General features: G+C 45.8%; 1 protein-coding gene and 1 long non-coding RNA gene across 14 annotated transcripts in view; both read right to left on the bottom strand.

Annotated features, from left to right (window-relative positions):
- Nucleotides 1-26,089, bottom strand: part of PLXNA4 (plexin A4) — a 423,229-nt gene that overhangs the window by 190,636 nt on the left and 206,504 nt on the right. For all 10 annotated transcript variants that reach the window (XM_083813595.1, XM_083813609.1, XM_083813596.1 and 7 more), the window contains exon 4: nt 24,866-24,997. In XM_083813595.1, the coding sequence (XP_083669721.1) occupies nt 24,866-24,997 (132 nt within the window). The remainder of the gene's footprint in view (nt 1-24,865; nt 24,998-26,089) is intronic.
- LOC310887611 lies at nt 1,691-5,567 on the bottom strand. Of its 4 annotated transcripts, XR_014575759.1 has the most exons (4): nt 4,617-5,565; nt 2,925-4,521; nt 2,285-2,364; nt 1,691-2,167 (listed from the first exon to the last, which is right to left on the bottom strand). It is a non-coding gene; the product is annotated as an uncharacterized lncRNA (long non-coding RNA). The 4 variants fall into 4 exon arrangements; XR_014575757.1 differs by having other exon boundaries at nt 2,925-5,567; XR_014575758.1 differs by having other exon boundaries at nt 3,154-5,567.

Below are 26,089 nucleotides of genomic sequence, written 5' to 3'. Positions count from 1 at the left end.
TGGGGCTGAATGACAAAACCCGTCAGGCGTATACAGGAGGGGAAAAAATTCATCCACAATTTGTGTTGCAGCAGCTGAGACCCGCGAGTGGCCTTTTAACTGAATTTTACACCAATTCGCTATGATGCATTGTGAGGGGAGAGACAGGCGCAGAAGGGCCTTGGCTCAGCCCCGGGGGCAATTGTGGAGGAAAATGCAATTACATCTGGCTGCTGAACTTGCCCTTGCCTTCCACTGGCTGTGTACATTGTGCTCTCACCTGGGAAAACTCATATGCAAAAGAAAGAAATTGGAATAAATGGCCCTGCCATTGCCATCAGTGACCCTATGCCCCTGCTCCCCATTCCCTGAAAAAAAATGTTCACTCGATCCCAAGCACTGTGAGATTGCAATCAGGGGAGGCAGAGCTTGGACCAAACCTCATCACCCCTTGCACCTTTCTCATCTCACAGGTGACAGGACTCTTGTCCCACTTTTTGGTGGATCCCAGAAGCGTTCAAGACAGGTACTTCTACTGAGTGTGTTGGATTTCCACCCTAAAACTCCTCACTTGTCCTCCATGACGTGTCTGCTTTCTGGAGGGGAGCTGCAGGAGGTGACTGCACACCCAGAAGTTCATACAAACACAGAAACCCAGAATGGTTTGGGTCAGAAGGCACCTTAGAGACCACCCAGTTCCAAACTCTCTACCTTAGGAGGTGCCTGGGGCTGAGCTCATCTCCAGGAGATGTCTGCAGCACACATTCCCCTTAGGGGGCTAAGACAACTTTCCTGCCTCTTTTTCATCTTCATCACAAACACAATCATGACAATTACTTAGCTCACAGTGGGACTTAGTAAATTAAATCATGCATGCGATCAATTAAGTATTATCACCTTCCCTAGTCCAGTTATACCTACTGATCCAGAGCATTCATTTGTCCGGAAACACCAAGATCTGGGCTGAACCAGTGACAAACTGGAGTTTAGCTACATCTCAGTTATCTAGTTGTATTTGCATACCCGTCCCTGAACAAGAGCAAAGTCCTCATGTGCCTGGCGTCGTATAGCTTCATCAAACCATGCCAGCCCAAGAGAAAGCGCAACCAAATAAATAAGGCCAAGTGGTTTCATGCTCATTTTATGGATGAGAGCTAATCTAAAGGAGATTTGGTGATTTTCTCAAGGTCATAAAATAAATGTCTTTTCTGCCTTTCTGGCACAGCCTTCCCCACTGCTGGTGGGAAGAGAAACCAGCTATCCTGAGCCCCAAACCAGTGTCTCACCCAGGAGCCCAGACCCCCTCAAACCCAGAGCCATCAAACTGAAGGATGAGGATGGATCTAGATGTGGAGCCCTCCAAAGAGGCAATTTCAAGCCTGAGACCACACGGAGCCCTCCAAAGTAGCCTAACCTGCCAGCAGTGTCAAGTAGTCCATAAATTATCCCAGAAGCCTTCTGGTTTTAATCAGTCCTACTCCCTGATTACCCTTAGAACGTGACTCCGGGCCCCAGCACAGAGTATTTCTCTTGCATTAATTAGATTAGAAAAGCAAGGGTATTCGATATACTAACTAATCAAGTTGAGGGATCAATACAGCACGTGGCAGAGCCTTACGTTGCCCTCACTCTGCAAGATGACAAGTAATGAATTGGTTCTGGAAGGTGCCCAAAATAACACTTTGTGACCTAACAAAGGGGAAGCACGAACTTTCATCCCTTTCCCCACTGGAGAAGAAAGAGACGGTGCCAGTATGTACGTACCATTCCTGTAAACCACAACTGGTGAGGCTGAGTGGTTAAACACAGGTCATCAGCCGATTTTGAAGGATATACTGCACTTTATCAGCATTAATTACAGCACACCAACGTGCAATGTCATCGTGCACTGCTCAACCCACTCCTGCCGTTTCAGCTGAGCTCCGGGTCCATCACTTGGCTGTCTCACATGTCACTGCTGTGAACAAGGCACCTTGGAGGTGTCTGCATTTCAAGCTGTCTCCAATCTGTTGTGGTCACACTTCAGCAAAAGGCAGCAGGTATTTTTGGATGGCTTATAAACACCATCTTTGGACAGGTTGAGTGGAGCTACACCCTGCTGCAGGAAGTCTAGGTCTGGACCTTAGTGGGGATTTCTTATGGTCCTTGGTGCTTTGTAGTTTGGGTATTGATCCATGACTCTAACTAGCTATTTTGTGAGCAGTGCAAAGAAAAAAAAAAAGGAAAAGAAAACAAAAGACTTTGCAGCAGCCATCAGCAGATGATGGAAGTGCAGACTGCTCTGTTCCAGGCAGTGATGACTTACCCATGGAGGAATGGGCTTACTGATCATTTCGGGTCATTGTTTATTATGTTACAGGGCTGAAGGGGGGAGGAAGTCCTAGCCTGAAAGACAGAAACACAGAGAAAGGTGACCCTGAGTTCACGTCAGCATTAAACTGAGGGTGAGAGCCTGTCTGGTGATGCCCTCTGGGCTGCTCAGCCCTTACAGGAGCAGCTGCAGAGCTCCTTCCATCCACCAAGTTTCCTCTGACCAGGATGAGTAGAGAGGAGACCCTGAGTTACAAACACAGCTTCACGGGGAAGGACTGTCCAAGCAACCTTCTGATCTCCTTCTCCTCTCTCCTTCCCTCCAGAGCTTTCCTCATCGTTAGAAAATACATCTTTACAAAGCCACATTTGGTTGCTAAATCAGTAACTGCTCTTTTGTTAAAACGTCCTCGGAAAATCCATACCGTATTAAATTGTCCTGTTGGATCATTGCCTTATTCACGGCAATGGTCAGCCAAGGACGGAGAGCACTCATCAGATGCTGTCTTCATTCTGCACAGGCTCTCCATTCACAGGTTTCACCACCTCTTACAATTAACCCAACACAGCTTCCCAACCCCATCCACCCAATTTCCCAGCCAAGCCAATGCTTTTAAACTAACCCCAGGGGTTACCTTTAGAAGGGAAATGTACAAGAGGGTGAAGATTCTGCCACCTCCCTGGATAGGACACGGAGATAGCTACCCAAAGCAGCAATGCTATGCTGAAGCAATGTTGAATTTCTGAGTAATTAGGGTCTTTGTAAAATAATCAATTCTCATTTGTCTGTCTCATATGAACCCTAATCAAACTGTCTCTGTTAACGGAAGGCACAACAGCATGACAGATGTTATGACAAGCTACCTCTGTGTGCTCAGCCACCATCTCCATCCCACAGCCTGGAGCTCCATCCCAAGACCTGCAGCACTCATCTTGCAGAGCCGAGGCTCTCCCTTCTCCCACTCCTCTGTCAGGCACAAAACTTTCACAGCATTTCTGCAAATTGGGCTCCTGCTCCACTTAATTTTCCGCTCTCCCCGCGCAGCCCGAAGCACTTGGAGCCTGCACGGAGATGTAATGATCTCCTGATTTTGTTCTTGTGAGTCAGCCTCTGCTCGGTACAAACCTCTGAGCTAATCCCAGCGTGAGCAGCTGTTTCTGGCAAAATGAGGTACAACAGGCAGACAAAGCTGCTCCGGGTGTTTGCTTCCTTCTTCCTCAGGAGCTAAATCTTCCCAGTTAAAGTTCTCAAGGATGTCCATTAAGTTTATCGAGCTCACAGGAGGTCTCAACTACAGCTCACTGTTTCATGCTCAGCTGTTGAGATCAATGCAGCAAACATTTAACAATTTAACAACCTGGTGGGAGGGGAGAGGCGAGGAATGTGATTGCAATTAGAAGGGTGTTTGTTGTTTTTCTTTTTTTTTCTTTTTTCTAGGCATTATCATTAAACAGCAAATGCTCTACAACTGGAAACATGGCAAATGTCAGAAAAGCAATTGCAATAGGCACAGTCATTTGAGGCCGTATCTCTGCTTGTCTCCAGGAGGGAGGTGGAAGAAGTAGGCTTGGGTATTGCAGAGCCAGGAGCTGGTTTGTCCATTTGAGGAGCTCTGGGTGAGGTGTGAAGCTCCGATCCAATCTGATTAACACCTCTTCTCCCCTGCCATGCCTGGGAGGACAGATCCCTCTTGTGCCTCCCACGCTTCGAGTGCAGTTCACTGGTGCCCTAGATGTCTCATCCAACCATGGCTGTTGAGGAAGGCAAGTTGTAACCCTCTTCCTCTCACAGCTCTCCTGCCATGCACCGTTCCCTAGTTAAACACAGACATAAGCCTGCTTCCATTGGCCTCCATGAGAACACCTAATTGAAAAAAAGATGGATTAACACGATTTGAGGAGCCCAGGGATTTATGGACATTGAGAAAGGAGATGCTCTCACTGGTGCTCCTTTACAAACAGTGAAGTTTCCATTTCCCTCTACTAACTGTGTGGCTCACATTAGTGCACTGGGCTGCAGCTGAGATCAAAATCCCACAGCTGAAGTCCTTTACAGCCTGCCCGGTGAAAGACTTCTGCTCTGTTCTCAGCCTACTGCCTGGGGGAGGAGATGTAGAAGAGCTGGAAAGATGTGCCCACAATCCCCAGCGAGCACGTGCCTGAGACAGAAACATGGCCCAGGTCTCTAGTGTCTCGGTGCCCGCTCCTCTTTACTCTTCCCTGTCAAATCCCCTGAAAAGAAGAAGAAATGCAAACATTGAGATGAAAGGGATGACTAGGACGATGCACTGGCTAGGGTCACTCCATGGTGTAGCCATCTAACTCACTCTGCTGTTACTTCATCTTTCCTTCCTGGGAGCAGCTGATTTATCTTTATTATCCTCCTCTGTTGTCACCGTCATTAAATTTTGTTGAGCCAAGAGACTCCACTGTGTGCTTTAGTAATTCGATCAGAAAGGAGGGGAAGCGGAGCTGAGGTAATAGGCGGCGTGAAAGAGGTCAGGAGAAGCAGCCGTGGCACATTAAGGGAAATACAGATCCAGGCTCACTTGGAAATGGTAATCATACGGAGCGTGCCTGAGCAACTGGCAGCAATAATCTAGAGCAACAGTGACTCAGAGCCCTGCTTATTCCCCGCTTTTTCCTTTCCCCTAGCTATAGTCTCATCTCCCTAAGACCTGATCATGCAGGGATGTCACATCCCAGGCTCCTTCCTCGGGTTTTAGTCTGTCTTTACCAATGTAAACCAGCTGCTGGAATTAGCAAGGGAAGAGCTCCGGCATTGCTCTTCCCAACTTGCTGTTTTACATGCGCGTCTGCATGAATTTGTGGGTTGTTTCATTTAAGTTTCAGCCGTTGAACAAGCCCGGTGGCAAAGCAATCATTTATCTGTGCTATTTTATTTATATTGCAAGAGTCCCTTGCTGAGAGAAGAGTCCCACTGTGCTGAGCCCTGCCGCAGACAAGTAGCAAAAGACATTTTGGTCCAATCTGACTGGACAAGAGTGGCAGAAAGTGCAGGGAGAAAGGAGCTCCAAGGCATTGGAGATGAAATTCATTGATCTCTTCAAATCAGCATAACAAAGAGCAGAAATAGCGATTAATCACCTTGGGGGTTGGGAGCAAAGCCCTGTTTCTTAAAGCCTAGACCAGCACCCCGGTTGTGCATGCATTTGTATTTGAAGCACATATCCTGCCCTGTGTGTAAATCATGTCCCTGTGAGCCATCCCACTGAGGACATGGGACCATTTCCATGATCCAAGACCCAGCATAAGGCAGGAATTTCACCAGGGTGCAAATACCAATAATGGGGAATATTTTGAGAATATTGGGGAAAGGTCATAAACTAAAAGAGGATAGATTTAGATTAGACTTTAGGAGGAAATTCTTCACTGTAAGGGTGGTGAGGCACTAGAACAGTTTGCCCAGAGAAGTTGTGGGTGCCCCATCACTGGAGGTGCTCAAGGCCAGGCTGGATGGGGCCTTGGCCAACCTGATCTAGTGGGTGGCATCCCTGCCCATGGCAGAGGGTTGGAGTTAGATGATCTTTGAGGTTCCTTCCAACCCGAGCCATTCTGTGATTCCATGATATTGCAATAGTCTTGGATAAGGCTTTACAAAGAGAGCAGAGAACCTTTAGCTATGGCCACGTGGATCAGAGCCTTACAGCTTAAACTGTGCAACACGGAGTAAGACGTCAGCACACAGCTAACCTTAGATCCTCAACATTTATAGCAGGCTGGGAAGACAGCCCTGAACATCATTATTTTGGTACTTCTAATAAGGTACACCCTCAAGAGAGACACGAATTCATCTTTTCTCTCCTTCTGCTTTTTCCTAGTGCCTCATTACACTGTGTAGCATAACTTCAGTATAGTTATGTGTCCTGTGGTTAGACCCCCACATGTGCATAGAGCACACATCCCCATATACACACCTATATGTGCACAGTAAGCAAGACTGTAATCTGTGAATTATGTAAGCACACAAAACCATATTATTATGGTCAACCACACAAAAACCACATGTTTACACTGTCTGCATGTGTATATATAAAGAGGACAAGTTCATCAGACTTATTTCAAATGCTTTTTCGGGATAAAAAGAAAAACTCCCCAGGAACTTTATGGACTACAAGTGATCAGTCTTATTCTGAAGAAGTAAAATGAATCCCACATTTGTCTTAGATAATAAAGGGAACCTGCATATCTAAAATAGAGGGCAAGATCTATTTGTGCACGCATGTAGAAAACATGCATAGATTGAAAGAAACTGTTTTCTGTTTTCTCTCACCTTCACATTTACCTGCTCTCATATGTACATGTACACACATGGAGACTTCTCCCAGTAGAAAAGCAGAAATAACAGAACACCATACACGAGAGATATCCAGGATCCCATGCGCTGCCTGAGCTAGCATAGGTACAGCATGCAGCATAGTAGGCAGCAATTTCATTGGAATAAATTATTTATTAGCTTTTGAGGGTTTTTTTCCTTGAAGCTTATAAAGGGAACAATGAAAAATTACTCCAGAATTTATTCATTCAGCATGCTGGGAGAAACGCTGTGTGTCTGTATATATATGCAGATATGAAGGAGGCCATGCTGTGATCTTATTTTTTTATGAACAGGCTGCAAGTTTACACGCACCACGGAAATAAGCAGAATGCCATCAAAAGTAAAGAAGTAGTGCAGGAATCCAGCCTCTTTGCAGACATATATAAAGAGAGGTATAGTTTGCTTTAGACGATGCAGGCAGATATTCACTTTCAGCTTAACCAGGCTGGAGCTGATCTCTGCCAGATGAGCACTTCTGTACCTTGAGGCACTCTGATGCTGTGCTAGACTTGGGCCACTGTCACAGCAAACGCATACATGTGATTGCAACTGTTCTGTAAGGTCTCTATGCTCTTAGCTTCAATGAAGACTCCTAGATACTTTTAATTTCTTAGTGCAGTTTCCTGTATAAACCCCAACCCTAATGCTGCTCAAAGGTTTCCAGTAGCATCACGCTGATATTTGTAGCAACACCATGCTGGATATGCCAAAAGCTCCAACGGACTGACGTTGTTTTGCATCTTTTACTGTTCTCCTGTGGTTCTTCATTATTGCTTTCGTAGGCTATGATGAAACTTCCTACTGCAAGACTTGGACATCACCTTTGAGGTTTCAGTCATGTTCATGTATGTAGGAAAGTAATCTACATTTTGTTTTTCTTCAGCTAATTAATAATCAAACTTGAAGTCCATCCTTCACTGTTTCTAAATCTTGAAATTGGGTTCTGTATTATCTTCATCCTACATATAAGAAGAGCTTCATGCATAGAAATACAGTTCCAAGGTACAACAGACAGATCATCCTTCTATGGGTCAGGATCAGCAGAGGTTCTCTGTAACTCGTTTTTTGCAAACCCCTTCCTAATACCAGATATTCATCTGTCTGTCCTGAAATGCAGCACAAAAGCAGTCACTGTATTTTAGATATACACTTCTGGGCTCCTAAGCTTCTTGGCTTGCAGGGGTGTTTTGATGTGGACAAGTCCCTTATGATATATATATAGCAAAGAGGTGATTTTGGGGAGGTTGGTCCTGGTGGCCCATGCTCTGCTGAGTGAGGACAGGAACCACCGTGACGTGGTTTACAGAAGATTGTTTAACACTGTTTGTTATTGTGAGAGGTTATTTCAGCCCACCATGGAAGCCAAGGCATGCCAGGGTTAACCGTCTTACCCAGCTTGTCTTAGCAAATGGGTGAATCAGCAGGGAGCAGGAATCAGAAATGTGGACCTCCCCAAAATTCCTTCCTCTTGGGTGGTTTGGATGGTGACAACTTCAGGAAGAGGCTGAAAAATGCTGCCTGCTGCCCTTTTGGCAGGTGACTCACAGCTGCTGGTCCGACGTGCTTGCCTTCCATTGACTAAAGGTCTCCCTTCTCAGAGCTAGGTGCTTGAGGGATGCCCCTCAAAAAAAGTGTTTGCAGCTTTGCCCCACTGGTTTTATGGTTATTGGCTATTGCCCCAGCTTCCTCTAAGGAACCCAGTATTAAAGCAGCTTTCTATATTCCTTACGTAACTTCCATCATCCCTTGGCAGCAGCAATCCTTTCATGTTCTCTCAGTGATGTTCCTGGCATCAAGCATGGGGCCAAACCAATCCCAGCTCTCTGGTGCACTTAATTAAAGCAAAACCGATCAATAATTCTGTCATGCTTTTCTGGGCACCTGTTCATTCACCTCTCATGTGCACTAGCAATTAATTTTTAGTTTGTCAGTGTGAAGGGATTGAAAAAAAGAATATTAACTCTGGCCCAGCAGAAGGGAAGGAGAAAGTTTTGCTGGTCTTTGAGTCCTCCTGCAAGGTTGTCCCCCCAGATGCTGAGTGCCCACAACCCCTATAGGCTCCCCAAAGTGTTGAAAGTTGGAAGAGGGGGAAGGGTTTTGAGACAAAACAGTTCCCCTCCTGCCCACTCCCATTAATATCATGGGTAAATTAATAACCCTGTTCCTGCCTGGAAACCTCATCAGAAAGAGTAGCCCAGGGTGCTACATAAAAATAAATGCCAGACCCTGCTGCAAAGAGCCATAATGTGGCCCCCAGTGACTTGTGAAAAATCACATGGAGACTGTGTAGAAATCTCAGCCCTAAAACTCCAGATCCATGGGATAGGGCATTTCTCATTAGTTCATCCCCTTCCTGTCAACTTTAAAAGAAAAAGAAAGGCAGTACGGAATCATCATTTTCCCCTGGCATTTATTGAAATGTCATTTGAATGAGACCAAACAATGCTTTATGTCCCTTTGGGTAACTCATATGGCCAAAAGTCCCTAAGAACAGGAAAATTGCAACTCTGATCTACTTAATGGGTATTAGAAGCACAAAACGCTTTCAAATGCACACAATTATTTTCATCTGCTAATTAAGTGAGGGGGTGGAAGCTTCTTTCTAGCAAATATGGTAATATATATTGATCAGAAAAAAAATGATGCTTCTCCACCAAACCCTGAGCACGATGCAAGGTTAGGGGACTTTAATTAATGAAAAAGCTTTTTTATGAAACGATGCCACCACTCAAGCAGAGTGTGGACTCTGACCTCCAGTTAAGTGGAGACACCTCTTAAATATGACACCGCTCACACGAGCATCTTTCTAGGCTAGATAAATATTGAACAGCCAGGCTGACAGCCCAGGCTGTCCTACACTGCCCTGTATGGGTGGTGGGTATCCACTGCTGAGGTGACCACCCCAAAAATCACAGTCTAAGATATGGTTGGCTTTATACCACCAATCTTTGAAGGCATCACCCAGCAGTCCAAGCATCCAGGTTGGACAAGGTGAGTGTGCTCCAGGAGGGATCAACAAGCTGTGCCCACAGAGCACGTCTCATACAGCCCATAGCATCACCTCCTACCACTGCACTGAGAGCAGAAGGCCACGTGTACATGTACAAGGAGGCACAGCAGGGGCAGATCTATAGATATAAAGGACCTACAGACCCAGTGTGCACATGGTGTGTGTTTCAGAAGGGTTACTACAAGCCGTACCCAGTCTAAAAGCCCCCTGGACTAACCATGTATTAGCACTGGCTATAGTCTTGGATCAGATCTGCTGGTTTGATCTGTTCGAGAGGAACTGGGGTCACGCAGGCTGAGTTATTCTGAAATGAGGATAAAAGCTGGTAAGTAGAGATAACTGGGAGATGTGTTACAGAGATTCTCTCCGGATCTGAGTACATTTAAAGCAGCAGTGTAGATGCATCCACAAGCCCTGTGCTGTTTACTACCGAAAACAATTCCTTTGCATTTATTTTAAGTCCAGACTCCCACAACTGTCAGATGCCCAAGCTGCCGCTGAAATTAAAGGCAACCTTCTCTTTTAGTACACCTGGATTTAGTTTCTAACTCCTCCAAGCACAAACAGAAATACAAATTAGCTCTTTCTATTATTTACTTTGATATCTGCCCTGCTAGTCTTGTTAACAGAAATATAACAAATTTCAACTGCAACCAGGAACAAGTGTTTTAATTGTTCAGTGCTACACTGTTTACAGGATTATTTTTCTTTAGGAGGCACAGTCAACTTAGACGGAGTCCCACGTGGATGGTAAACTTGCAGAAGCTAACCTGCAGCATTGTTTTTGTTACCTGAAAGGCAATATATTTACTTTCACCCCACTGGGATTCTCCTGCAGCTCAGACCTGTACAGGACAGACACCAAATTGCCCAGGATGGCAGAATTATCACACCGCAGGGGTGGAGAGGAGCCTTTGCTGCAGGATTTAACTGATTAGCTTGAGTACAGCAAGGCAAGTACTAGTGTGTCTTCTACAAGCAATAGATGGACACAGCCCTACCTAAAATCTAACCTGGAGCTTCTTTACCTAGCAGGACAGACCAGAGCTGCTCGAGTCAGCTCGTGATGCAGTGTCAAGATTGTTTTGCCATAACCTCCAGTGGGAAGAGCAACAACACTTGTCCTGCAAAATTGCTGGTGTTTTTGTATTTATTGTGATGTTCCTGCTGCATTTTCCATTGGTGGTACCTGAGCACCTAAGTTCCTCAGCAGAGTCATGGAGACCCAGCTGGAAAAGGATTGCTGAGGGCTGAAAGTGATTGCACCCACCCTTGGGTATGGGGCTCACATGCAATGCTGAGCTGAGGGGGTACACCCAGAAAAAAAAAAACAAAACTCAATAAAACAGGGAGAAGTAGACAATATTCAACAGCCCTCCGAAGGGAACACTTCCTTCTAATCACAGGTTTTTATCTTGCTCCAGATACTGTGCAATGAATTTGGTAGAAGCCAGCAGAGCCCAATGGAAATCCAGCGAAAAGCAACATTATCCGGTGAAACATCAGACAAATATCGACTTCTCCGCAAAAGGCTTACTCAGACGCCCTCGGAGAGTCAATATTTGGTGGGGAGCATTAAAATTTCACAGGCCCTTGGCCAAGGTGACTTTCTGCATGTCGGGCTGAGCTCCCTGGCAGCAGACCTGCCACTCGTGGGCAGAGGCAGTTCAGCTTTCAGCAACCCCTGGTCCTCCTGCTTACTGATAGCAAAGCAGCATCCATCCGCCTTTGGCTTTGCTAGGGATGAAAAGATTCTGTCTGCGGGGAAGAACTGTCTTCTTTCTGTCTATGAAACAAGCCCAAGATCCCAATTCACCCTTTGCAAAGGAGGAAAAGAAAAGGCAAGCCTAGAGACCACGCTGATGGGTGCTTCATAAATACAGCTGACAGATCAGAGAGATTGGTGGGTGGATTTCTAGCACTTTACCCCATGAACACTCCCTGTATGGCCAGGGTCACATCCAGTTGCAGTGAAAGGGATATTTCCTGCTCCATGGGAATTGCCAGTCCCCATAAGCTTTCAGGAGCTCATGACTAAATTTCCTGTGCATTATAGCCCATTATGCAGATGCCTTAAAGTAAATGTAAATCACATCAAGACTAATTATAAAGAGCTTTTTGGCTGTGAGAAGCAAAGTGCTTTGAGATGGCTCCCGATGGTTCAATGGCCACACGTCTTTGCCCTCTTCCTCCCTCACTCTTTCCCCTGCCTCCATTCACCCACACTCTCTGATGTCCCGAGCTCTCCGAGACGAGGCCAGCAGGGCTTGCTGGGTTAATTAAATCAGCATCATTTGTTGTCTGGAGCTCAAGTGACAAACACGTTTCTGACCTTGTCCCTTTTGAGGGAAGGGTGGTTTGTGAAGCATGACAGCAGATCAGTCCTCCTGCAGCCTGTGCTCACACGTCTTACCCAGATGAAGGCATTACCCAGGGCTTTGGTTTCCCCCTCTAGTTTGCTGGGACAGAAAACACCAGCACATTTTTTCTCTATATTAAGGCTCCCCCTTTCTTGCTTCCCTTCCTGGGCTGTCATGGGGGAATAAGATGTCAGGGGATGAGGAAGACTGAAAGGGACAGCTCCCCTCCTCCCTGCTCAGGCTGTGAACGCGAGGCTAATTCTATTAGCCCAGGCACTCCATTAGCCAAACAGCCTCTCACCAACCCGGTGCATTTGCAGATGCATTAGTGTAATGGTGCTGTGCTTTGCCAAACACATGCTGCCTTCCATCCCAGACGTGCCTCCAAGGCAGAGAAGGTGATTTTCATATATATACATATATATGATATATATCTAAGTTTATACTGGAGCATCCAAAGTTGTCAGCAACTTCAGAAGACACTGACCACACAGAGGGGTTACAGAACAAGGTTAGTGTTTTGTAACACCCTTTTAGGTCCAATACAAGTAGGAATATACATGTACATGAGAGTTCATCATACAACTGTTAGGCTATGTGCTTATGATTTGCCAACTATTACAGCTAGGAAAAAAAAAAAATATATATATATATATAAATCTGATTCCCTGTTTTCTGACTTATGTTTTCTGAGGTTTGCAGAAATCTGGCATGCACAGCGGTGACTTTCTTATACTAGCACAATGGTGTTACTTCTTTTAAGTTGGAGAGGGAGGGATGTAACTCAGTGTTGGGTAATATCCATGTGACATGGCTTTTCTCTTGCCCTGTGACCTGGCATGAACAGTACAGTGGATCCACAAATGTGCTGGATCCACCAGTAGGTCCGGTTTTTCTGTATGTCCTGTATGTCTCCTGTACTGCCTATTCCTAGGAGAGGCTACAGCCAGAAGCTATAATCACAAGAGTTTGTGCATCACCCTCCCAGTCACCTGCCATCACCCCACAACAGACCTGTGGCACGACAGAGGAAAGATGTAATGGGATTTCTGCCACTAGGGAAACTCATCCACCCCCAGTCTGCACCAAGAAAAAGGGAAGTCAGGAAAAGCCTGTGGCCTCTTAAGAAATCTAAGATAACACTAAGGAGACAAAAAAATGCTACATCAGGTCTGAGTTGCACTTGACCACTCTCGTGGCCAACAGCAGGAAGAGTAGCACCCCAGCCTAAGAGCAAATCACAGAGCCAGAATAAATATTTTTCCCCACAAATTTGGCAATAAATTCAAGGCTGCTTTCCAGTGGAGAAACAACAACAACAACAGAAAGTAATATTTTTGAGAGGCAGTGACAGAAAGGAACAAATATGAGGAAAAAAAAATCCCGTTGAAATACACAGGGTATTTCCAGGGACCTCACCAAGCTGGGAAAGAAATTTTCATCAGCACAGTAAAGCAGATGGCTATTTTTCTAGGATCCAGGGGAAAATGGTGATGGTAAAACCTGCAAATAGTATCTTTATATAAGAAAAATATTATTCAAAACTGCAATTATTTATCAGGTATGATTTGTCCTTCCTTCTCTTAAATAGTTGAGTGAGGAAGCAAACACAGACGTACACTAAATCATCCCCATACATCAAATAAGAATACTTTGGAATTCAAAAAATCATTTTGTACCACCACCAACTTGCTGCTGTTCCTCCAAGTAGGAGGTACAACAACCTACATCTGCCTGAGCCCATCCCTGGGGAAGACGGGGCAAGGAGTCAGTGCGATTAGTTGGTTATATAAACTTTGTGCCACAATTAGTAGTAGGTGGATTGATTGTCAGCTTAAAAAGAAAGCCTAGGAAAGAGAAAGGGAGGATATTTGGCTTGTGTGGGAGCAGGGAGAGCCTGCAATATTTGCCCCGAGCACTTTTATCTGTTTAACTATGAAAATTAATGAAAACAAATGATAGAAGGCAATAAATGGATCTGCAGCTAGCTACCCTCATGGAGGGATGCTGATACACTGTTTGCACATCTAATGTTTGTTTTGAGACTCCACGATCTCCGCAGGATGCTTCAGTGCATATGGTGTTGTCACTGTATTTCTTCTGCCTTCTTAATTTATTGATCCGGGGTAGGAAAGCGTCCCCAAAGCCCTGGATTGGTTTCCGAGCCTCCCTTTGCTGGGAATGGGGTGATACACCCCAAGGAAACCGACCCTGCAGGAGCTCGGGTGCAGAGCTGGCTGAAATCCTGGGTCCTGAACAGCAGCAGGAGCCACCGGCAGGTTGCAAAGCCAGGGTCCCCCCATTGACACACTAAACAAAATAAAAAATAAAAAAAATAAAGTCTTTCTGGTCAATGACACGGTGTCTACACCTGTACTTTTTGGGCACCACCACCAGCTGGTTGAGAGAACATCTCCACTGACATTCCCAGACCCTTCTAGACTTCTTAGTACACAGGGACAAAATATATATTTATATATATATTATATATCAAAAATATATATTTTTTGTATTGTTATTATAATTTTATTTTCCAGCTGCCATCAGTTTAGAAGCATGAATGCAGGGCTGGAAAGAGATATCACAAATCCATACTGAAAAAGACCATTTTCTCCCAAATAGGGCCCATACCTGCCTCCTCGGTAGGGCACAAACAACTGGATTTGGGGCCGAGGATCACAGAAAGTGTTTTCCTCTTCGCAAGCCCACGGCTAAGATGGACTATGCAGACATTGGTGTGTTTTCCCAAAGGTGTGAGCTCAACCTTGGGAAAGTGCTGAGTAAAGGGGTAAGTAATTAGTGATGGATAGCATGCTCACCAAGTCCATTAGCTGGAAAGAAAAGCAAATCCACAGCACGCTCAGCTGGAAAGAAAAGCAAACCTACAGCATGCTTTGCATTCCTTCCCGGCATTTTCCTGCCTCGTGACAGCATCCCAATGACCCCCCACATGTCAGGTGGCTCCCCCCAGCTCAGTGCAGCTTCACGTCTCACGGGGGACTGGCATTTCCAATCAATTAGACATGTCACCGGTGAATTTCTCTGCTAATTACTGGAGTTTATTATGTCTAAAGCCAGGTTAAATGCAGAATTCCTGAGGTCAAATGGGGTCACGCAGACAATCAGTTCCACATTTGCCATAGCAAAAGAGCCCCCCTATCATCAGTCACTGCCAAGTGGTCTGTAATGACCAACCTGCCCGTTAATGGCCTGAGGTGAAAGTCTTGGAGGCTGATAATGCTCTTACAGAGGAAAAAAGAAAAAAAGGAAACGGTGAAGAAAATGGCCACCTTGAAGTGGATTATAGCACAGAGGCATGAACCCACAACCCTTTGTTGGTCTGTTGGGGTGGCAGGAGATGAGTTTCCTGTAGAATCAGAGAATCATTAAGGTTGGAAAAAACCTTCAAGATCATCTGGTCCAACCACCCGCTACCACCAATGTCACCCACTAAACCATGTTCCTCAGCACCACATCCAACCTTTCCTTGAACACCCCCAGGGACGATGACTGCACCACCTCCCTGGGCAACCCGTCCCAATGCCTGACTGCTCAGGCAGCTAACAGAGAGCAAAAAGAACCTTCCATCACACTAGTTTCTGATTCTGATCCAACTGCCAAATGCCCTGTGGTTTCAAGGGTGTCAAGTGAAGCCACAATGAAAGCTAAGGTGTCCCAGGTGAGGACCAACAGGCCACATCCCATGAGTTGCTCGAAGCTGTGCCACGAGCTCTGTTACCTCCTTCTTCATGCCTTCGTTGGCTGGTGATGGACACGGTGGTTGGGAGATGGTTTTAAGCCAGGGAGAGCCCGAGAGGGCTGTTTATGAAAAGCAGAGCTTCCTCCAGAAGGAAAAGAAACCCATCTCCCCATCTGTTCTGGAGATCGAAGGGTTTCCAAATCTCTCCTGGCTCATTTTCATGCTGCATCCTGTGGGTGAAAGACGTCCTGTCCCTTACTAGCATTTAGCTCGGAGTCGGCTGTAGTAGAGCATGAAGAAGTTCAGCCCAACCACAGCACACGGGGAGGCTCAAAGTGCTCAGAGTTTGCAGTAGCAGCTGCCTGAAGAGCCCTGCCTAAATGTCAGAAACATATAATTGTTTTCAGAAACAATTACAGGGAATGCAAAAATTTGCAATCAGGGAGTTACGCACATCGTCTCCATTCAATGGCTGGCAGATGAGTTTATTTCATGAAGAAGCCGAAAGAGAACCCCTCTAATTGTTGGTTCCAAAAGCTCTACCTAAAATATAATACTACTCAGGCTTCCGTTCTCAGGGTTAAAGGCTTCAGGATGACCAGAAGCAAAACACCTCCTACAGCCAGAGAGGTGTTGCAGAGCCCTGACAGCCCACACTGTCAAGTTCTTCATGGTCTCTTGCATGGATTTGGCTGTCCAAAACTCTGTACCCCAAATACTGCCCAGGAATGGCTTGGGTTCCTTCCCTATACAGACTGAATGGGGCTAACCCCTTTGAGGAGAGAAAGAGAGCTGAGCTCTACAGGCACAGGTCACACTGTGCCATTTGGTCTCGGTGTGTACCCTGATTTATTGCATTTATTAGTATAGATGTTGGGAGATAAGGATACCTTGTCCTGATGGAGATAAGGTTGGTGCAAATGTCTGCCTGCCTCCTTTGTGCCAGCGCTCTGTGAATTCAGGCAGAGGAACAGGAGTAGTGTGAATCAACCTTGAGTTAATACTCCATCAAAACATGTTCCTGCTGTGATAATTGAAGGAAACTCAAGTTACCTGTGCTTTCTGGGGCAGAAACTACCAACAAGTGAACTTCAAAAAAGTTCCTTCCAGAGAAAGCTTCCCAAATGATGCCGTGGGAGCAGGGAGTGTGTATGAACACTGCCTTTCATCCTCAAGAAATCCAACATGCTTTACAAGCTCATGGGTACACCATAGTCATCCATGGATCCAGGCTCTTGGAGAAAGGGTTCAAGAGTAGTTTTGCACATAGGAGTTCAGGACTATAGGAAAAGAAGAATCCATCCATCAGATGAATTAGAGGAGAAGCATGAGCAGTGCTGGGATTGAGATGGGATAGCAGGGCTAAGAGTTTAAGGACCATTATCTCAAAAAGCCCCAACGTCAACCTGACTCAATGTCACATGGGGTACTTGGCAGAGAAATTGTCCTGTCCACACACAACACCCACTGAATGGGCAGACAGCCACCTACTGATCGATCCACACAAACCTTTGGAACAATTTACTGCTCCCTCAAAACTGCCTAACTACAAGAAAACCTCAGGATTGCCCTGTTTGTTATATGGACACAACCTCGTTACAGTGCTGGGTGTCTGCCTCGGTTGCACTGTCAAATAATAATAGTAATAACAACAACAACAATAATAATAACAATACACCAAAAAATAGATTTCAGGGACTCCCATTACATCATCATCCTGTTAGGAAATAGTACAAGAAAACCATTTTCAGGGCAGTTGAGTACACTTGTATCCAAACACAACTGGAAAATACAGCATGACATCAAAGTTCTTTTATGACAGAAATGAGCATAAAAGCCAGCTCGCCTTTCAAGGGCAGGTTCTGGAATGGTTTCATTTTCCTGGTCCTACTCCACTCATCTATGATGATAATGGCTATATCATGCAGTATAAAGTGATGAGAGGGATTTAGCAGGGAAATAAAGCAAGAAAGGCCCAAGGCAAAGCAGGCAAAAGGCAGAGAAAAATTGTGGGGCACTTTTTAAAAGTTCTCCCTGGGTCTGACAACAAAATGGTTATTAATCCCCATTAACAAGGAGCAGGCTTAGGAGTTCGGGGGTATCACACACAAAATAAATACTAGAAAATAGTACTAGAAAAAAAAAGCTTAAAAATTAAAATTAAAAGCTTAAGCCCAAGAGGCATAGAAGTGCCTGTACTGAGGATTTCCTGAGGCAGGGTCTCTGTCCTGCCTGGATCCTCCCTCCCTGGGAGCACTGGTGCCCAGGCTGGGCTGGAGTGGAATACCAAAGCAGGGGCTGATTAACCGCTGGTGCTTTCAAGTGACCTGCAAATGTAAGGTCTGAGTGTGGCAGCGGAGAGGAGGAGACCTGGCTGTCACTGAGATTGGAGGAGACAGATGTTTAATGGAGTCCAGGATTACAGAGCTGCCAGGCTTCACATATAATCACCCGCTTCTTCGGTTTTCTCTTTTCTTCTCCCCTTCTTCTGGGTCTGTTACAGGGTCAGGGGCTGGGGGAGGAGGGGATGGAGATTTTCAGATTTCCAGCTAAATTCCTTGAGCTGCCCTTAATACTCTAACCTATTCCCAGCTGAAACCACAGCCTAGCAGTCTGCCGCGGCTCAGAGGGATGGGAGTGGATTTTTTTTCCTTTTTTTTTTTTTTTTGGAAAATAAGAGTATTTCTCTGTTCAGCAGGCTGTGTTTGGCTCACCAAGGACATGCCACAGAGGAACAACACCGTAATCGATAATGCCCAGATGACCCTGGGCCCCAGGGGAGACATCTGCCCAACTTCCCACCCATCGCCTACCCGTGAGGATCAATAGTCCCTGCCACTTCTCACCTAGGGAATGACTCCACAGATGCTTTTTGTATTTATGGGTATTGCTCTGCCTTTCCTCCAGTCTTACTCATTCTTTTTTTAGCTTTTTGTGCAAAGGAGGAGAGCTAGTGCTTTTTGAAAGCAGAGCCCCAGATGAGAGCCAGTGAATTAGAAGGATGAATGTTCCCACTAATATACAGGGGAGAGGAGGAGGAGGAAGGCCTGGCTGCTGCTTAGTCCGACTGACCCATCTCATTCCTCACACCACAAACCCCCAGAAAAACCTACAATTGTGCCCACCACAGGGATACCTTGAGGCAAGGAGTCCCAAAGCTTAACCACGCCAGGAACACAGCACCTTCAAAGTCCCAAAGCTCAATCACCCCATTCTCTACAGGAACACAGCACCTCCAAATGCCTCCGTGCATCCTCCAGCTCCTGTGCTGCCTCCTTGAGCAGCCCACGGAGGGAGCAGCTTGGCACAGGGAAGACTCTCTGGCAAGCTGCGAGATGAACGCTGACATTAGACATTGCTGAAGCTCAAGCCAAATGCAGCTCCACAGATGGCAAAGTGAAAGCCATAGTTCTGCCCCCAAATGGAGGAAACATATAAGAGAGAGTAAGTGTAGAGTTCAGGCACAAATAATGCCACTACCAAGACTGAACATAGGTCCCAAGACTGAGGGACGGTGGGAGATGCAATCTCAGATGCCCGTGCATCTCATGGGATGGAGACAGACCCTGGTGGAATATCTTCTTCTGCCATAGATGGCTCATCTGGGGCATTTCCAAGACCTTGAACTGGTTCTTCACCTGATCACCCCATTTTTCTGTTACGTACATCCCTCGTGGAGCACACAACCAACCTGGCAGGAGGTGCAGTGTGTCCCTACTCTTACAGATGCTTGCTCCTAGGATACCCAAATGAGTTCAAATCAAGCTAAACTGACTTTTTGCCATAATATGCATTATGTCAATAAAGAATTATTCCAAGAGAGTCAGCAGCACAATGTGCTGCAGTTTTGCCAGTGGGCCAAATTGCTTTTATCATTTTTGGCTGGCATATACAGGCTCTCACAGTGTCTTTTCCATCCTCAGCTGAGCATCCATGCGGCTTTTTCCAACCATGCAGTCATTTCTCAGAGGGCATCTGACCTTATTTAACAGGCCCTTAATTAGGTGAAAGCTAATGCAAGGGAGAGAGTTCAGCCTCCGATATTGCTGAGGATGATGAGTGGTATTTTAAGGGCAGGCAAGAAGAGTCAAAAAGAACAAAAGTTGCCTCCACCGCCAGCTGGGATTACACTCACCGCTTGTTAGAGATTGACTGAACTCTAGGAACTTTTCTTCCCTACGTGTTTTGTGCAGGACTGCCCAAAAGCAGGGTATCAGGGCAATGAAATGGGTAGTTAGGAGCCTCTTTTGAGGATGTAGAGAGAGCCAAACATGATGCATCTTCATAAAGAAAGAATTTATTTCAGCATTTTACATGAGCCTCTTAGATGCTCTGATGACCCTGATCTTACCTAGCACATCAGCCTGGTCCAGGAGCAGCCAATTACTCCGAAACAGAGACCATACTGTCAATATCCTTCCCTCCTAGCTTTCAGAAGTTGAAGAGTAAAGTCCTGCAGAAGACCTGAGCATCTCCAAAGAGTGAATGAGCACAGAGTGATTACCTTCCACACACTGCAGGCCCTTTTGCAAGACGACAGACACTGCCCCCAAAACCTTCAAGGCAACAGAGTTAAAAGATAGACATCTGCAACAGCAGGGCTGATATTTATGACAGTTTACGGGTGTCTCTGCTGCTTTTAAATCCCTGGGTCAAAAAGTCAGATTTATTAGGCAATCTCAGCATGCCGTTTTCAAACACGATCATTTCTGTCTTTTCCGGTGTCTTGGACCAATGATGAAAAACATGGCCTGCATGAAACCTTATGGCTCGCAAACAAACAAATGCAAATTAAAAGGAAAAACTCTTGAGTTATTTTTAAAACTTGTGATCTTGAGCCAGTGTTTGTGAGGACAGGCTCGGGCTGACAATCCCCTGGAAACAGCCACTCCAAGCCTAGGAGTTAATGCTAATTGAAATCTTGTGCAAAGACCACATTTGAAGAAATTAAGCTATAATTAGGTAAAGTTATTAATGATTGCTTTAACTAATTGATATGATAACACAAGCAGCAGACAAGATTTTAATCAGTGGTCACGAAATCAGAAGTAAACCAAGCAGTCACCACCTCTTCCTTTGCAGCTAATTTGCACACAATAATTCTGTTGCAGATAGTGACTCAGAGGCAAAGGGAAGAAGAATAAATCTCAGGAGACAAATAGGTAAAAGCCTCCCCCGTTTTAATGAGAAACAGACACAGAAAGGCCAAAAAGATCCTGTCAACATGATTTGTGATACCGTTACTTAATTTTTACCAAATGCTTTTTCTGCCATGCTTTAGTTGAAGTACATATTTATTTGATATTTCATTGGCAGCGTTTAAAAGAGACCCCCAAAATACCTATCTGATTCTGCTACGCATGGCCCTCCCAGTCTCACCTTTGATATATTGGCAATTTTTAGGGCATGATAGCACTGCACAGATATGGGTTATTCTCAGATCGTGGATGCCTTTCTGCTAGTTTACAGGGAAGAAGCACAACTTTCCACTCACCTGCACAAAACAAAACTGCCAGCAAATCTCCTTCCTTGAGTAAAACACAGGGTTACTCATAAACTGTTTTCAGTCTTCTCTAACCATTAGTTAAACCAAAAGGAGGAGGCAGCTCAAAGCCTTGGAATTTTAATAAAATAAAGTTGGGGCTTCTTGCTGTTTGCTTTCTGTTTTTTCAGCCTTTAAGTTCGTTTTCTCTAGCTCTTCCCTTTGATCCCCCTATATCAAAGGGAAGAGCGAAGTTTCTCATATCTTGGAGTTGCTTCCAGGTGCTGCATCAGCTCTGCAAAACACACCCAGCACTGGAGAGACCCAGGAGCTTGACATGCTGAAATGGAGTTACTTAGGGGTAATCTTCCAAAAATTAGTCTAGTGCCACAATATAAAATAGCATCCTGCCCCTCCTGATGTACAGAGGTAGTGTGTAAATATCAACACTTCAGCATTTAGGAGGCAAGGAGACCTGATCATCCTGTGGTGTGGGGGCAGCTGGAAGAGGAGAGAGCAAAGGAACAGGGGTGCCAGGAGTGGAGGAGTAACAGAAAAGCCTGAAAATGAGAGGACAGGGCCAGAAAGAGGGATGGGGATTGGAGATAGGCAGAAAGAGCAAGAGAGGACTGAAAAAGGGATTTCAACCCCTGCCCAGAGCTCCAGGGAGGTTGTAGGATCAGGCTTCTAGCTTGGTAGGAGAAAGAGGGTCTGAGAGAGGGTGAGAGGAGGAAGAGGGACCTGAGGAAATGTGTGTGTTTGATGGGGAGCAGAGGAGATGCAGAGACACTGAGGATTTCCTTCCCCTGCTCCTCCAGCATTCCCCATCTGCTCCTCATCCCCTCACATTAGCGTGTGAGGCACAGGGCTCCCTGCTGTCTGCGCACCAGAAAGAAAGAAAAAGAAAGAAACAGCCCAAGCCTCCAACGTGCCCATATCCCCAAGCCCCCAGGGAACACATTGATGGAGGGACAAGTGACATTCAGAGAGATAAGTGGGGAATGAAAACCCCAGAGCAGCTCCCTCCCTGCTGTCACCACACGAGACCTCCCGGTCAGTGGGAATCCCCATCCTGCTTGTAACTCACTCAGTGCCCTTTGGAAAGGCTGGGGCTGAATGGCAGGTCTGCTGATAAACCATGACAGGTCCTGTGCATGCTCCAGTCCTTCCCACTCTGACCACAGGGTCCTGAAACACGCATTCACACTGCTTTACTACAACCTGTACCTTGGTGAAATAATGGGGTCTTTGTATGTTTGGTGACAAATCTTCCCCTCTGCTTCACTTGATCACTCTGCCTGTAAAGTATATATTTATTATATATAGCAGGGCCCTTCTGCTGGTGACAAGCTGCTGCATCCTGCTCCTGAGAGCACAGCATTGCTCAGGTAGTGCTTGTCACTTCTCAGCATTCAGGGGAACTGCAAGGGTCGACCACAGGGCTGTGATGGATGAAAACCATCTGGGACAAGATCAAGGAATTGGCTGATCATTGGGGTTCCCATTCCTGCTGAGGACTGACAAGTGATGAAGCTAAGCCCAGGAAAACTGCTTTTAATGGAGCAACTGAACACCCAACAGAACTGCTCGCATCTCTGGGGCATGGCCAGGGTTGAGCCCTGAAGACTGAAGCTGGAGAAACCCTGGTCTGTGCCTGCCTTTGGAAGGGTCAGGTCAAGCTGTCACCCTCCTGTCCCTCACCTCCACAGACCTCACAATACTTAGGGATTTCTGTGGGCATTGAGAAGCTTTGATAACTTAGGGCTTTGTCCATTTATGAAAAGGACCATACTACATGGCTTGTACAATGGAGCCAACACATCCTCCCCAAGGCCAGCCTCTTCCATGCCACTCTCCGTCTCGTCTTCAACCCCTGCACCTTCTCTGTGCCCTTTTCACTAACCTTTGGGTTTCAAAGACGGGGGGGTGGAGGTGGTCTAATAAATGACAGGGAAATCGGGATTGGATTCTCCGTGGGGTTTCACGAACAACCTCTGCGGGGTCCCAATCAAAAAGATTAGTCTGCTCATGTTATAGTGGTCAGGGAAAAGCAGGTAGTTAAAATATCAGCAAGAATGCATTCTTGGAAGTTTCTGGAGGAAAAAGAAGTTACTCTTCTTGTTCCAAATTTCATTTTTTAAGGAAAGGGGGGGGGGGTGTAGGAGGTGAGTAAACAGTGGTAAGACCGGGACTGTTTTCACTTTGGCATTGCTGAAGACATCCCATCCTTCCCAGCATGGAGCAGATGAGAAAGAAATCCCAGCTGTGTCACCACATCCCTTCTCCTGGGTTATCATCATCTCACAGCCTTGCTTATGAAGACGAATGGACAGAGCTTCTCCACTCCCCACGTAATATTTGAGGTACAGATACTCACAGCTCTGAGTGAAGGCTGGAAACATAGGAGCCCTCACAGAGACAAAACATTTAAAATAAAACATTTCAGTCAGAAGAAATGACCATCACAAATAGCTTGGAAATGATCAACTCCAGACTACTCCAGCCACCTGAAGAGGATGTGAGGAAGTCCTATAAAATCATGACAGGTGAAGAGGGGAAAATCATTCACTCCTGCTTCTTATGAGGCAGGAATTAGAGGGTGGACAAACAGCCATAATAGTGGAAGAGTGGAGAGGACACCATGGCCTGCTGGAACGCTGCTGGAATGTGGCCTCCCATACACAGACCCTTCAGGCAGTTCGTGAAGGCAATAGGAAGCATTTTAAGTTGTTGGGTTTTTTTTTTTTGCTTGTTTGTTTTTTCTTCTGTCTGGTGCCATTTATATGGTGCAAGGCCAGGAGAGCAATATTGACTCAATGAATCATTGAACTCTAACGCATGGGTGAACACATCACACTTGGACTGGGCGCTGCAGCCGAGCTGAAGCCATGCAGTAGGGCACCCACATCACCCTACCACATTCCCTCTCTGCTCCTTTTTTTCTAGGCATCCTAAAGATCCTCACAAGCACACACAAATTAACCAGTTACAATAAGAAGTCCCTGCATGTCCACAAGGCTAATTGCAAAACAATTAATTTCTTCATGCAAAACTAGTTCTCCCAACTCAAAGAGCAAACTTCCTTAAGGTCAAGCACTCTGCTGAAACCAGCCACACTTCCCTGTTGAACACCCAGACTGCCTCTTCCCTGGCCTCTGGGTGGTAATATTTTCAATAATACAAATACTAATAACAGCAGGAATGTCACAATAAAATTGGCCTGCACCCTGGCAGGCAGTGTCCCACACTCCAGATCACTGCGTCTCAGAGAAGCTCCAGCTTCTCCAAATACTCCGTTTGGAGCCAAATGATTCAGCGTTGCATTTACCCACCCTACCCATTATCGGTGGCAGATGCAGCCCCAGTTTGAATGGGGGTGGAGAGCAACGTGGCACGCAGCAGATGCAACAGCAGCTCCTTGTCACGTAGCCAGCAGGATGTGGACTGCATAAGGCAATGCTGGGGGTGGTTTCTCCCCCCGAGGTCTGTGCCCCTGGCCCCTCGATAATATTCATCAGTGTGTAAATGTAATGGTTTCTAAGCACAATCTTTAAATATTCAACAGAGCACAAGGATCTTTTGTAGGAGCTGTTTTTACTCTGAGAATTTCAGGCCAAATTCTGCCATCCGTTGCATGGCTAAGCCAAAAAATTTCCAAACATCGTGGTCTGACAGGGTTTCTTACCTGCTTCTCGGACATGATATAGAGGTGTTCATGATCCACTGAGAAGGCCATATCCCGTAATACCGGGCCGGTGTCCACCACCTGCACTATCTCATACTCCAGCGTGTTCTTGGTGGTGCCATCCACACGGATCTGCAGGAAAACAAAAGCAGGCAGACAACATGAGTATTTTTCCTCATTTCATTTAGACTGTAGGATAATCCTTGGAGAAAAGCATTCTTGTTATATCTTTCAGACAACGACCACTGTCATCACAAAATAAACTTTCCCCCTGCCTCCTCACTTTAAGGATAAAGCAGTTTAACTGCTTTTTTTTTTTTGGTCCCATCAACACAAAAGAACTGTAGAACAATCCAGAGCCTGGTCGTTTTTCTCTGGCACTATCAGTGTATTACTGTTGTTGCCTGGACAAATCTACCCAGCTGAAAATGGTGGCACAAAGGGCAGAATTTTTGATGATGATGTGCAAAAGAGAAAAAAAAAACACACAAGAGCCTACCAGACCAACTCACTCAAATGCTAGTCAGATGCTATTATGGTTCTCATTGCTAATATTCCATGGGGCAATATATTACTGCAGAACACACGACACGACACAGGCTATTTCTCTTCTTGATGACCTATATCTGATATTGAAATCTGTCCTGCACAAATACGGCACCGTACGATTCCAGCCACATCTCATAACAAGGTGTCACGGAGGAACATCAATAACTGGGATGATGAGAACGGACCTGATACACAGCCCCAGTCTACCCCTGATAGGGAACCAGCACAACGGAAGAAAGTGCACACAACTCCGTAGGTTTCTGTCTTTGCTGGTCTCAAGCCAATTTCTAGAGATTGGGCTGAAAACCAGATGGAGAAGGTTTCTAATCCTTTCCATTAGTACGATCGCAATTCAGGGTAATCTAGCTATCCATAGGACTGTTGGGTCCCTCTGGATATTCAGCAAAACCCACGACCATGTGTTTCAGAGTTGCATCCATGTTGCTTCTCTCCCTTGCTATCTTCACTGTGTTTCCTTGCAGTTTCAGAAAATCTTCAATCCCACAGCAACCCAAACATTACAGTGCCCTTCTCTAGAAGAAACAGAGTTTTAGCTGATCTGCTTCGTGCTCCGCATCATGACCTCCATACCTTCCTGAGTAAAGCAGGAAGCAGGATCACAGTCCCTGGTTTCCCTGATTTTTAATTGTGTAGTTTGATAGTTGAGGGGGAGTA

Source organism: Anser anser, assembly GCF_964211835.1.
Source record: "Anser anser genome assembly, chromosome: 1".
In the NCBI taxonomy this organism is placed as follows: domain Eukaryota; kingdom Metazoa; phylum Chordata; class Aves; order Anseriformes; family Anatidae; genus Anser; species Anser anser.
The sequence above is the reverse complement of the archived record's forward strand: the minus strand, read 5'-3'. Positions and strand labels throughout refer to the sequence as shown.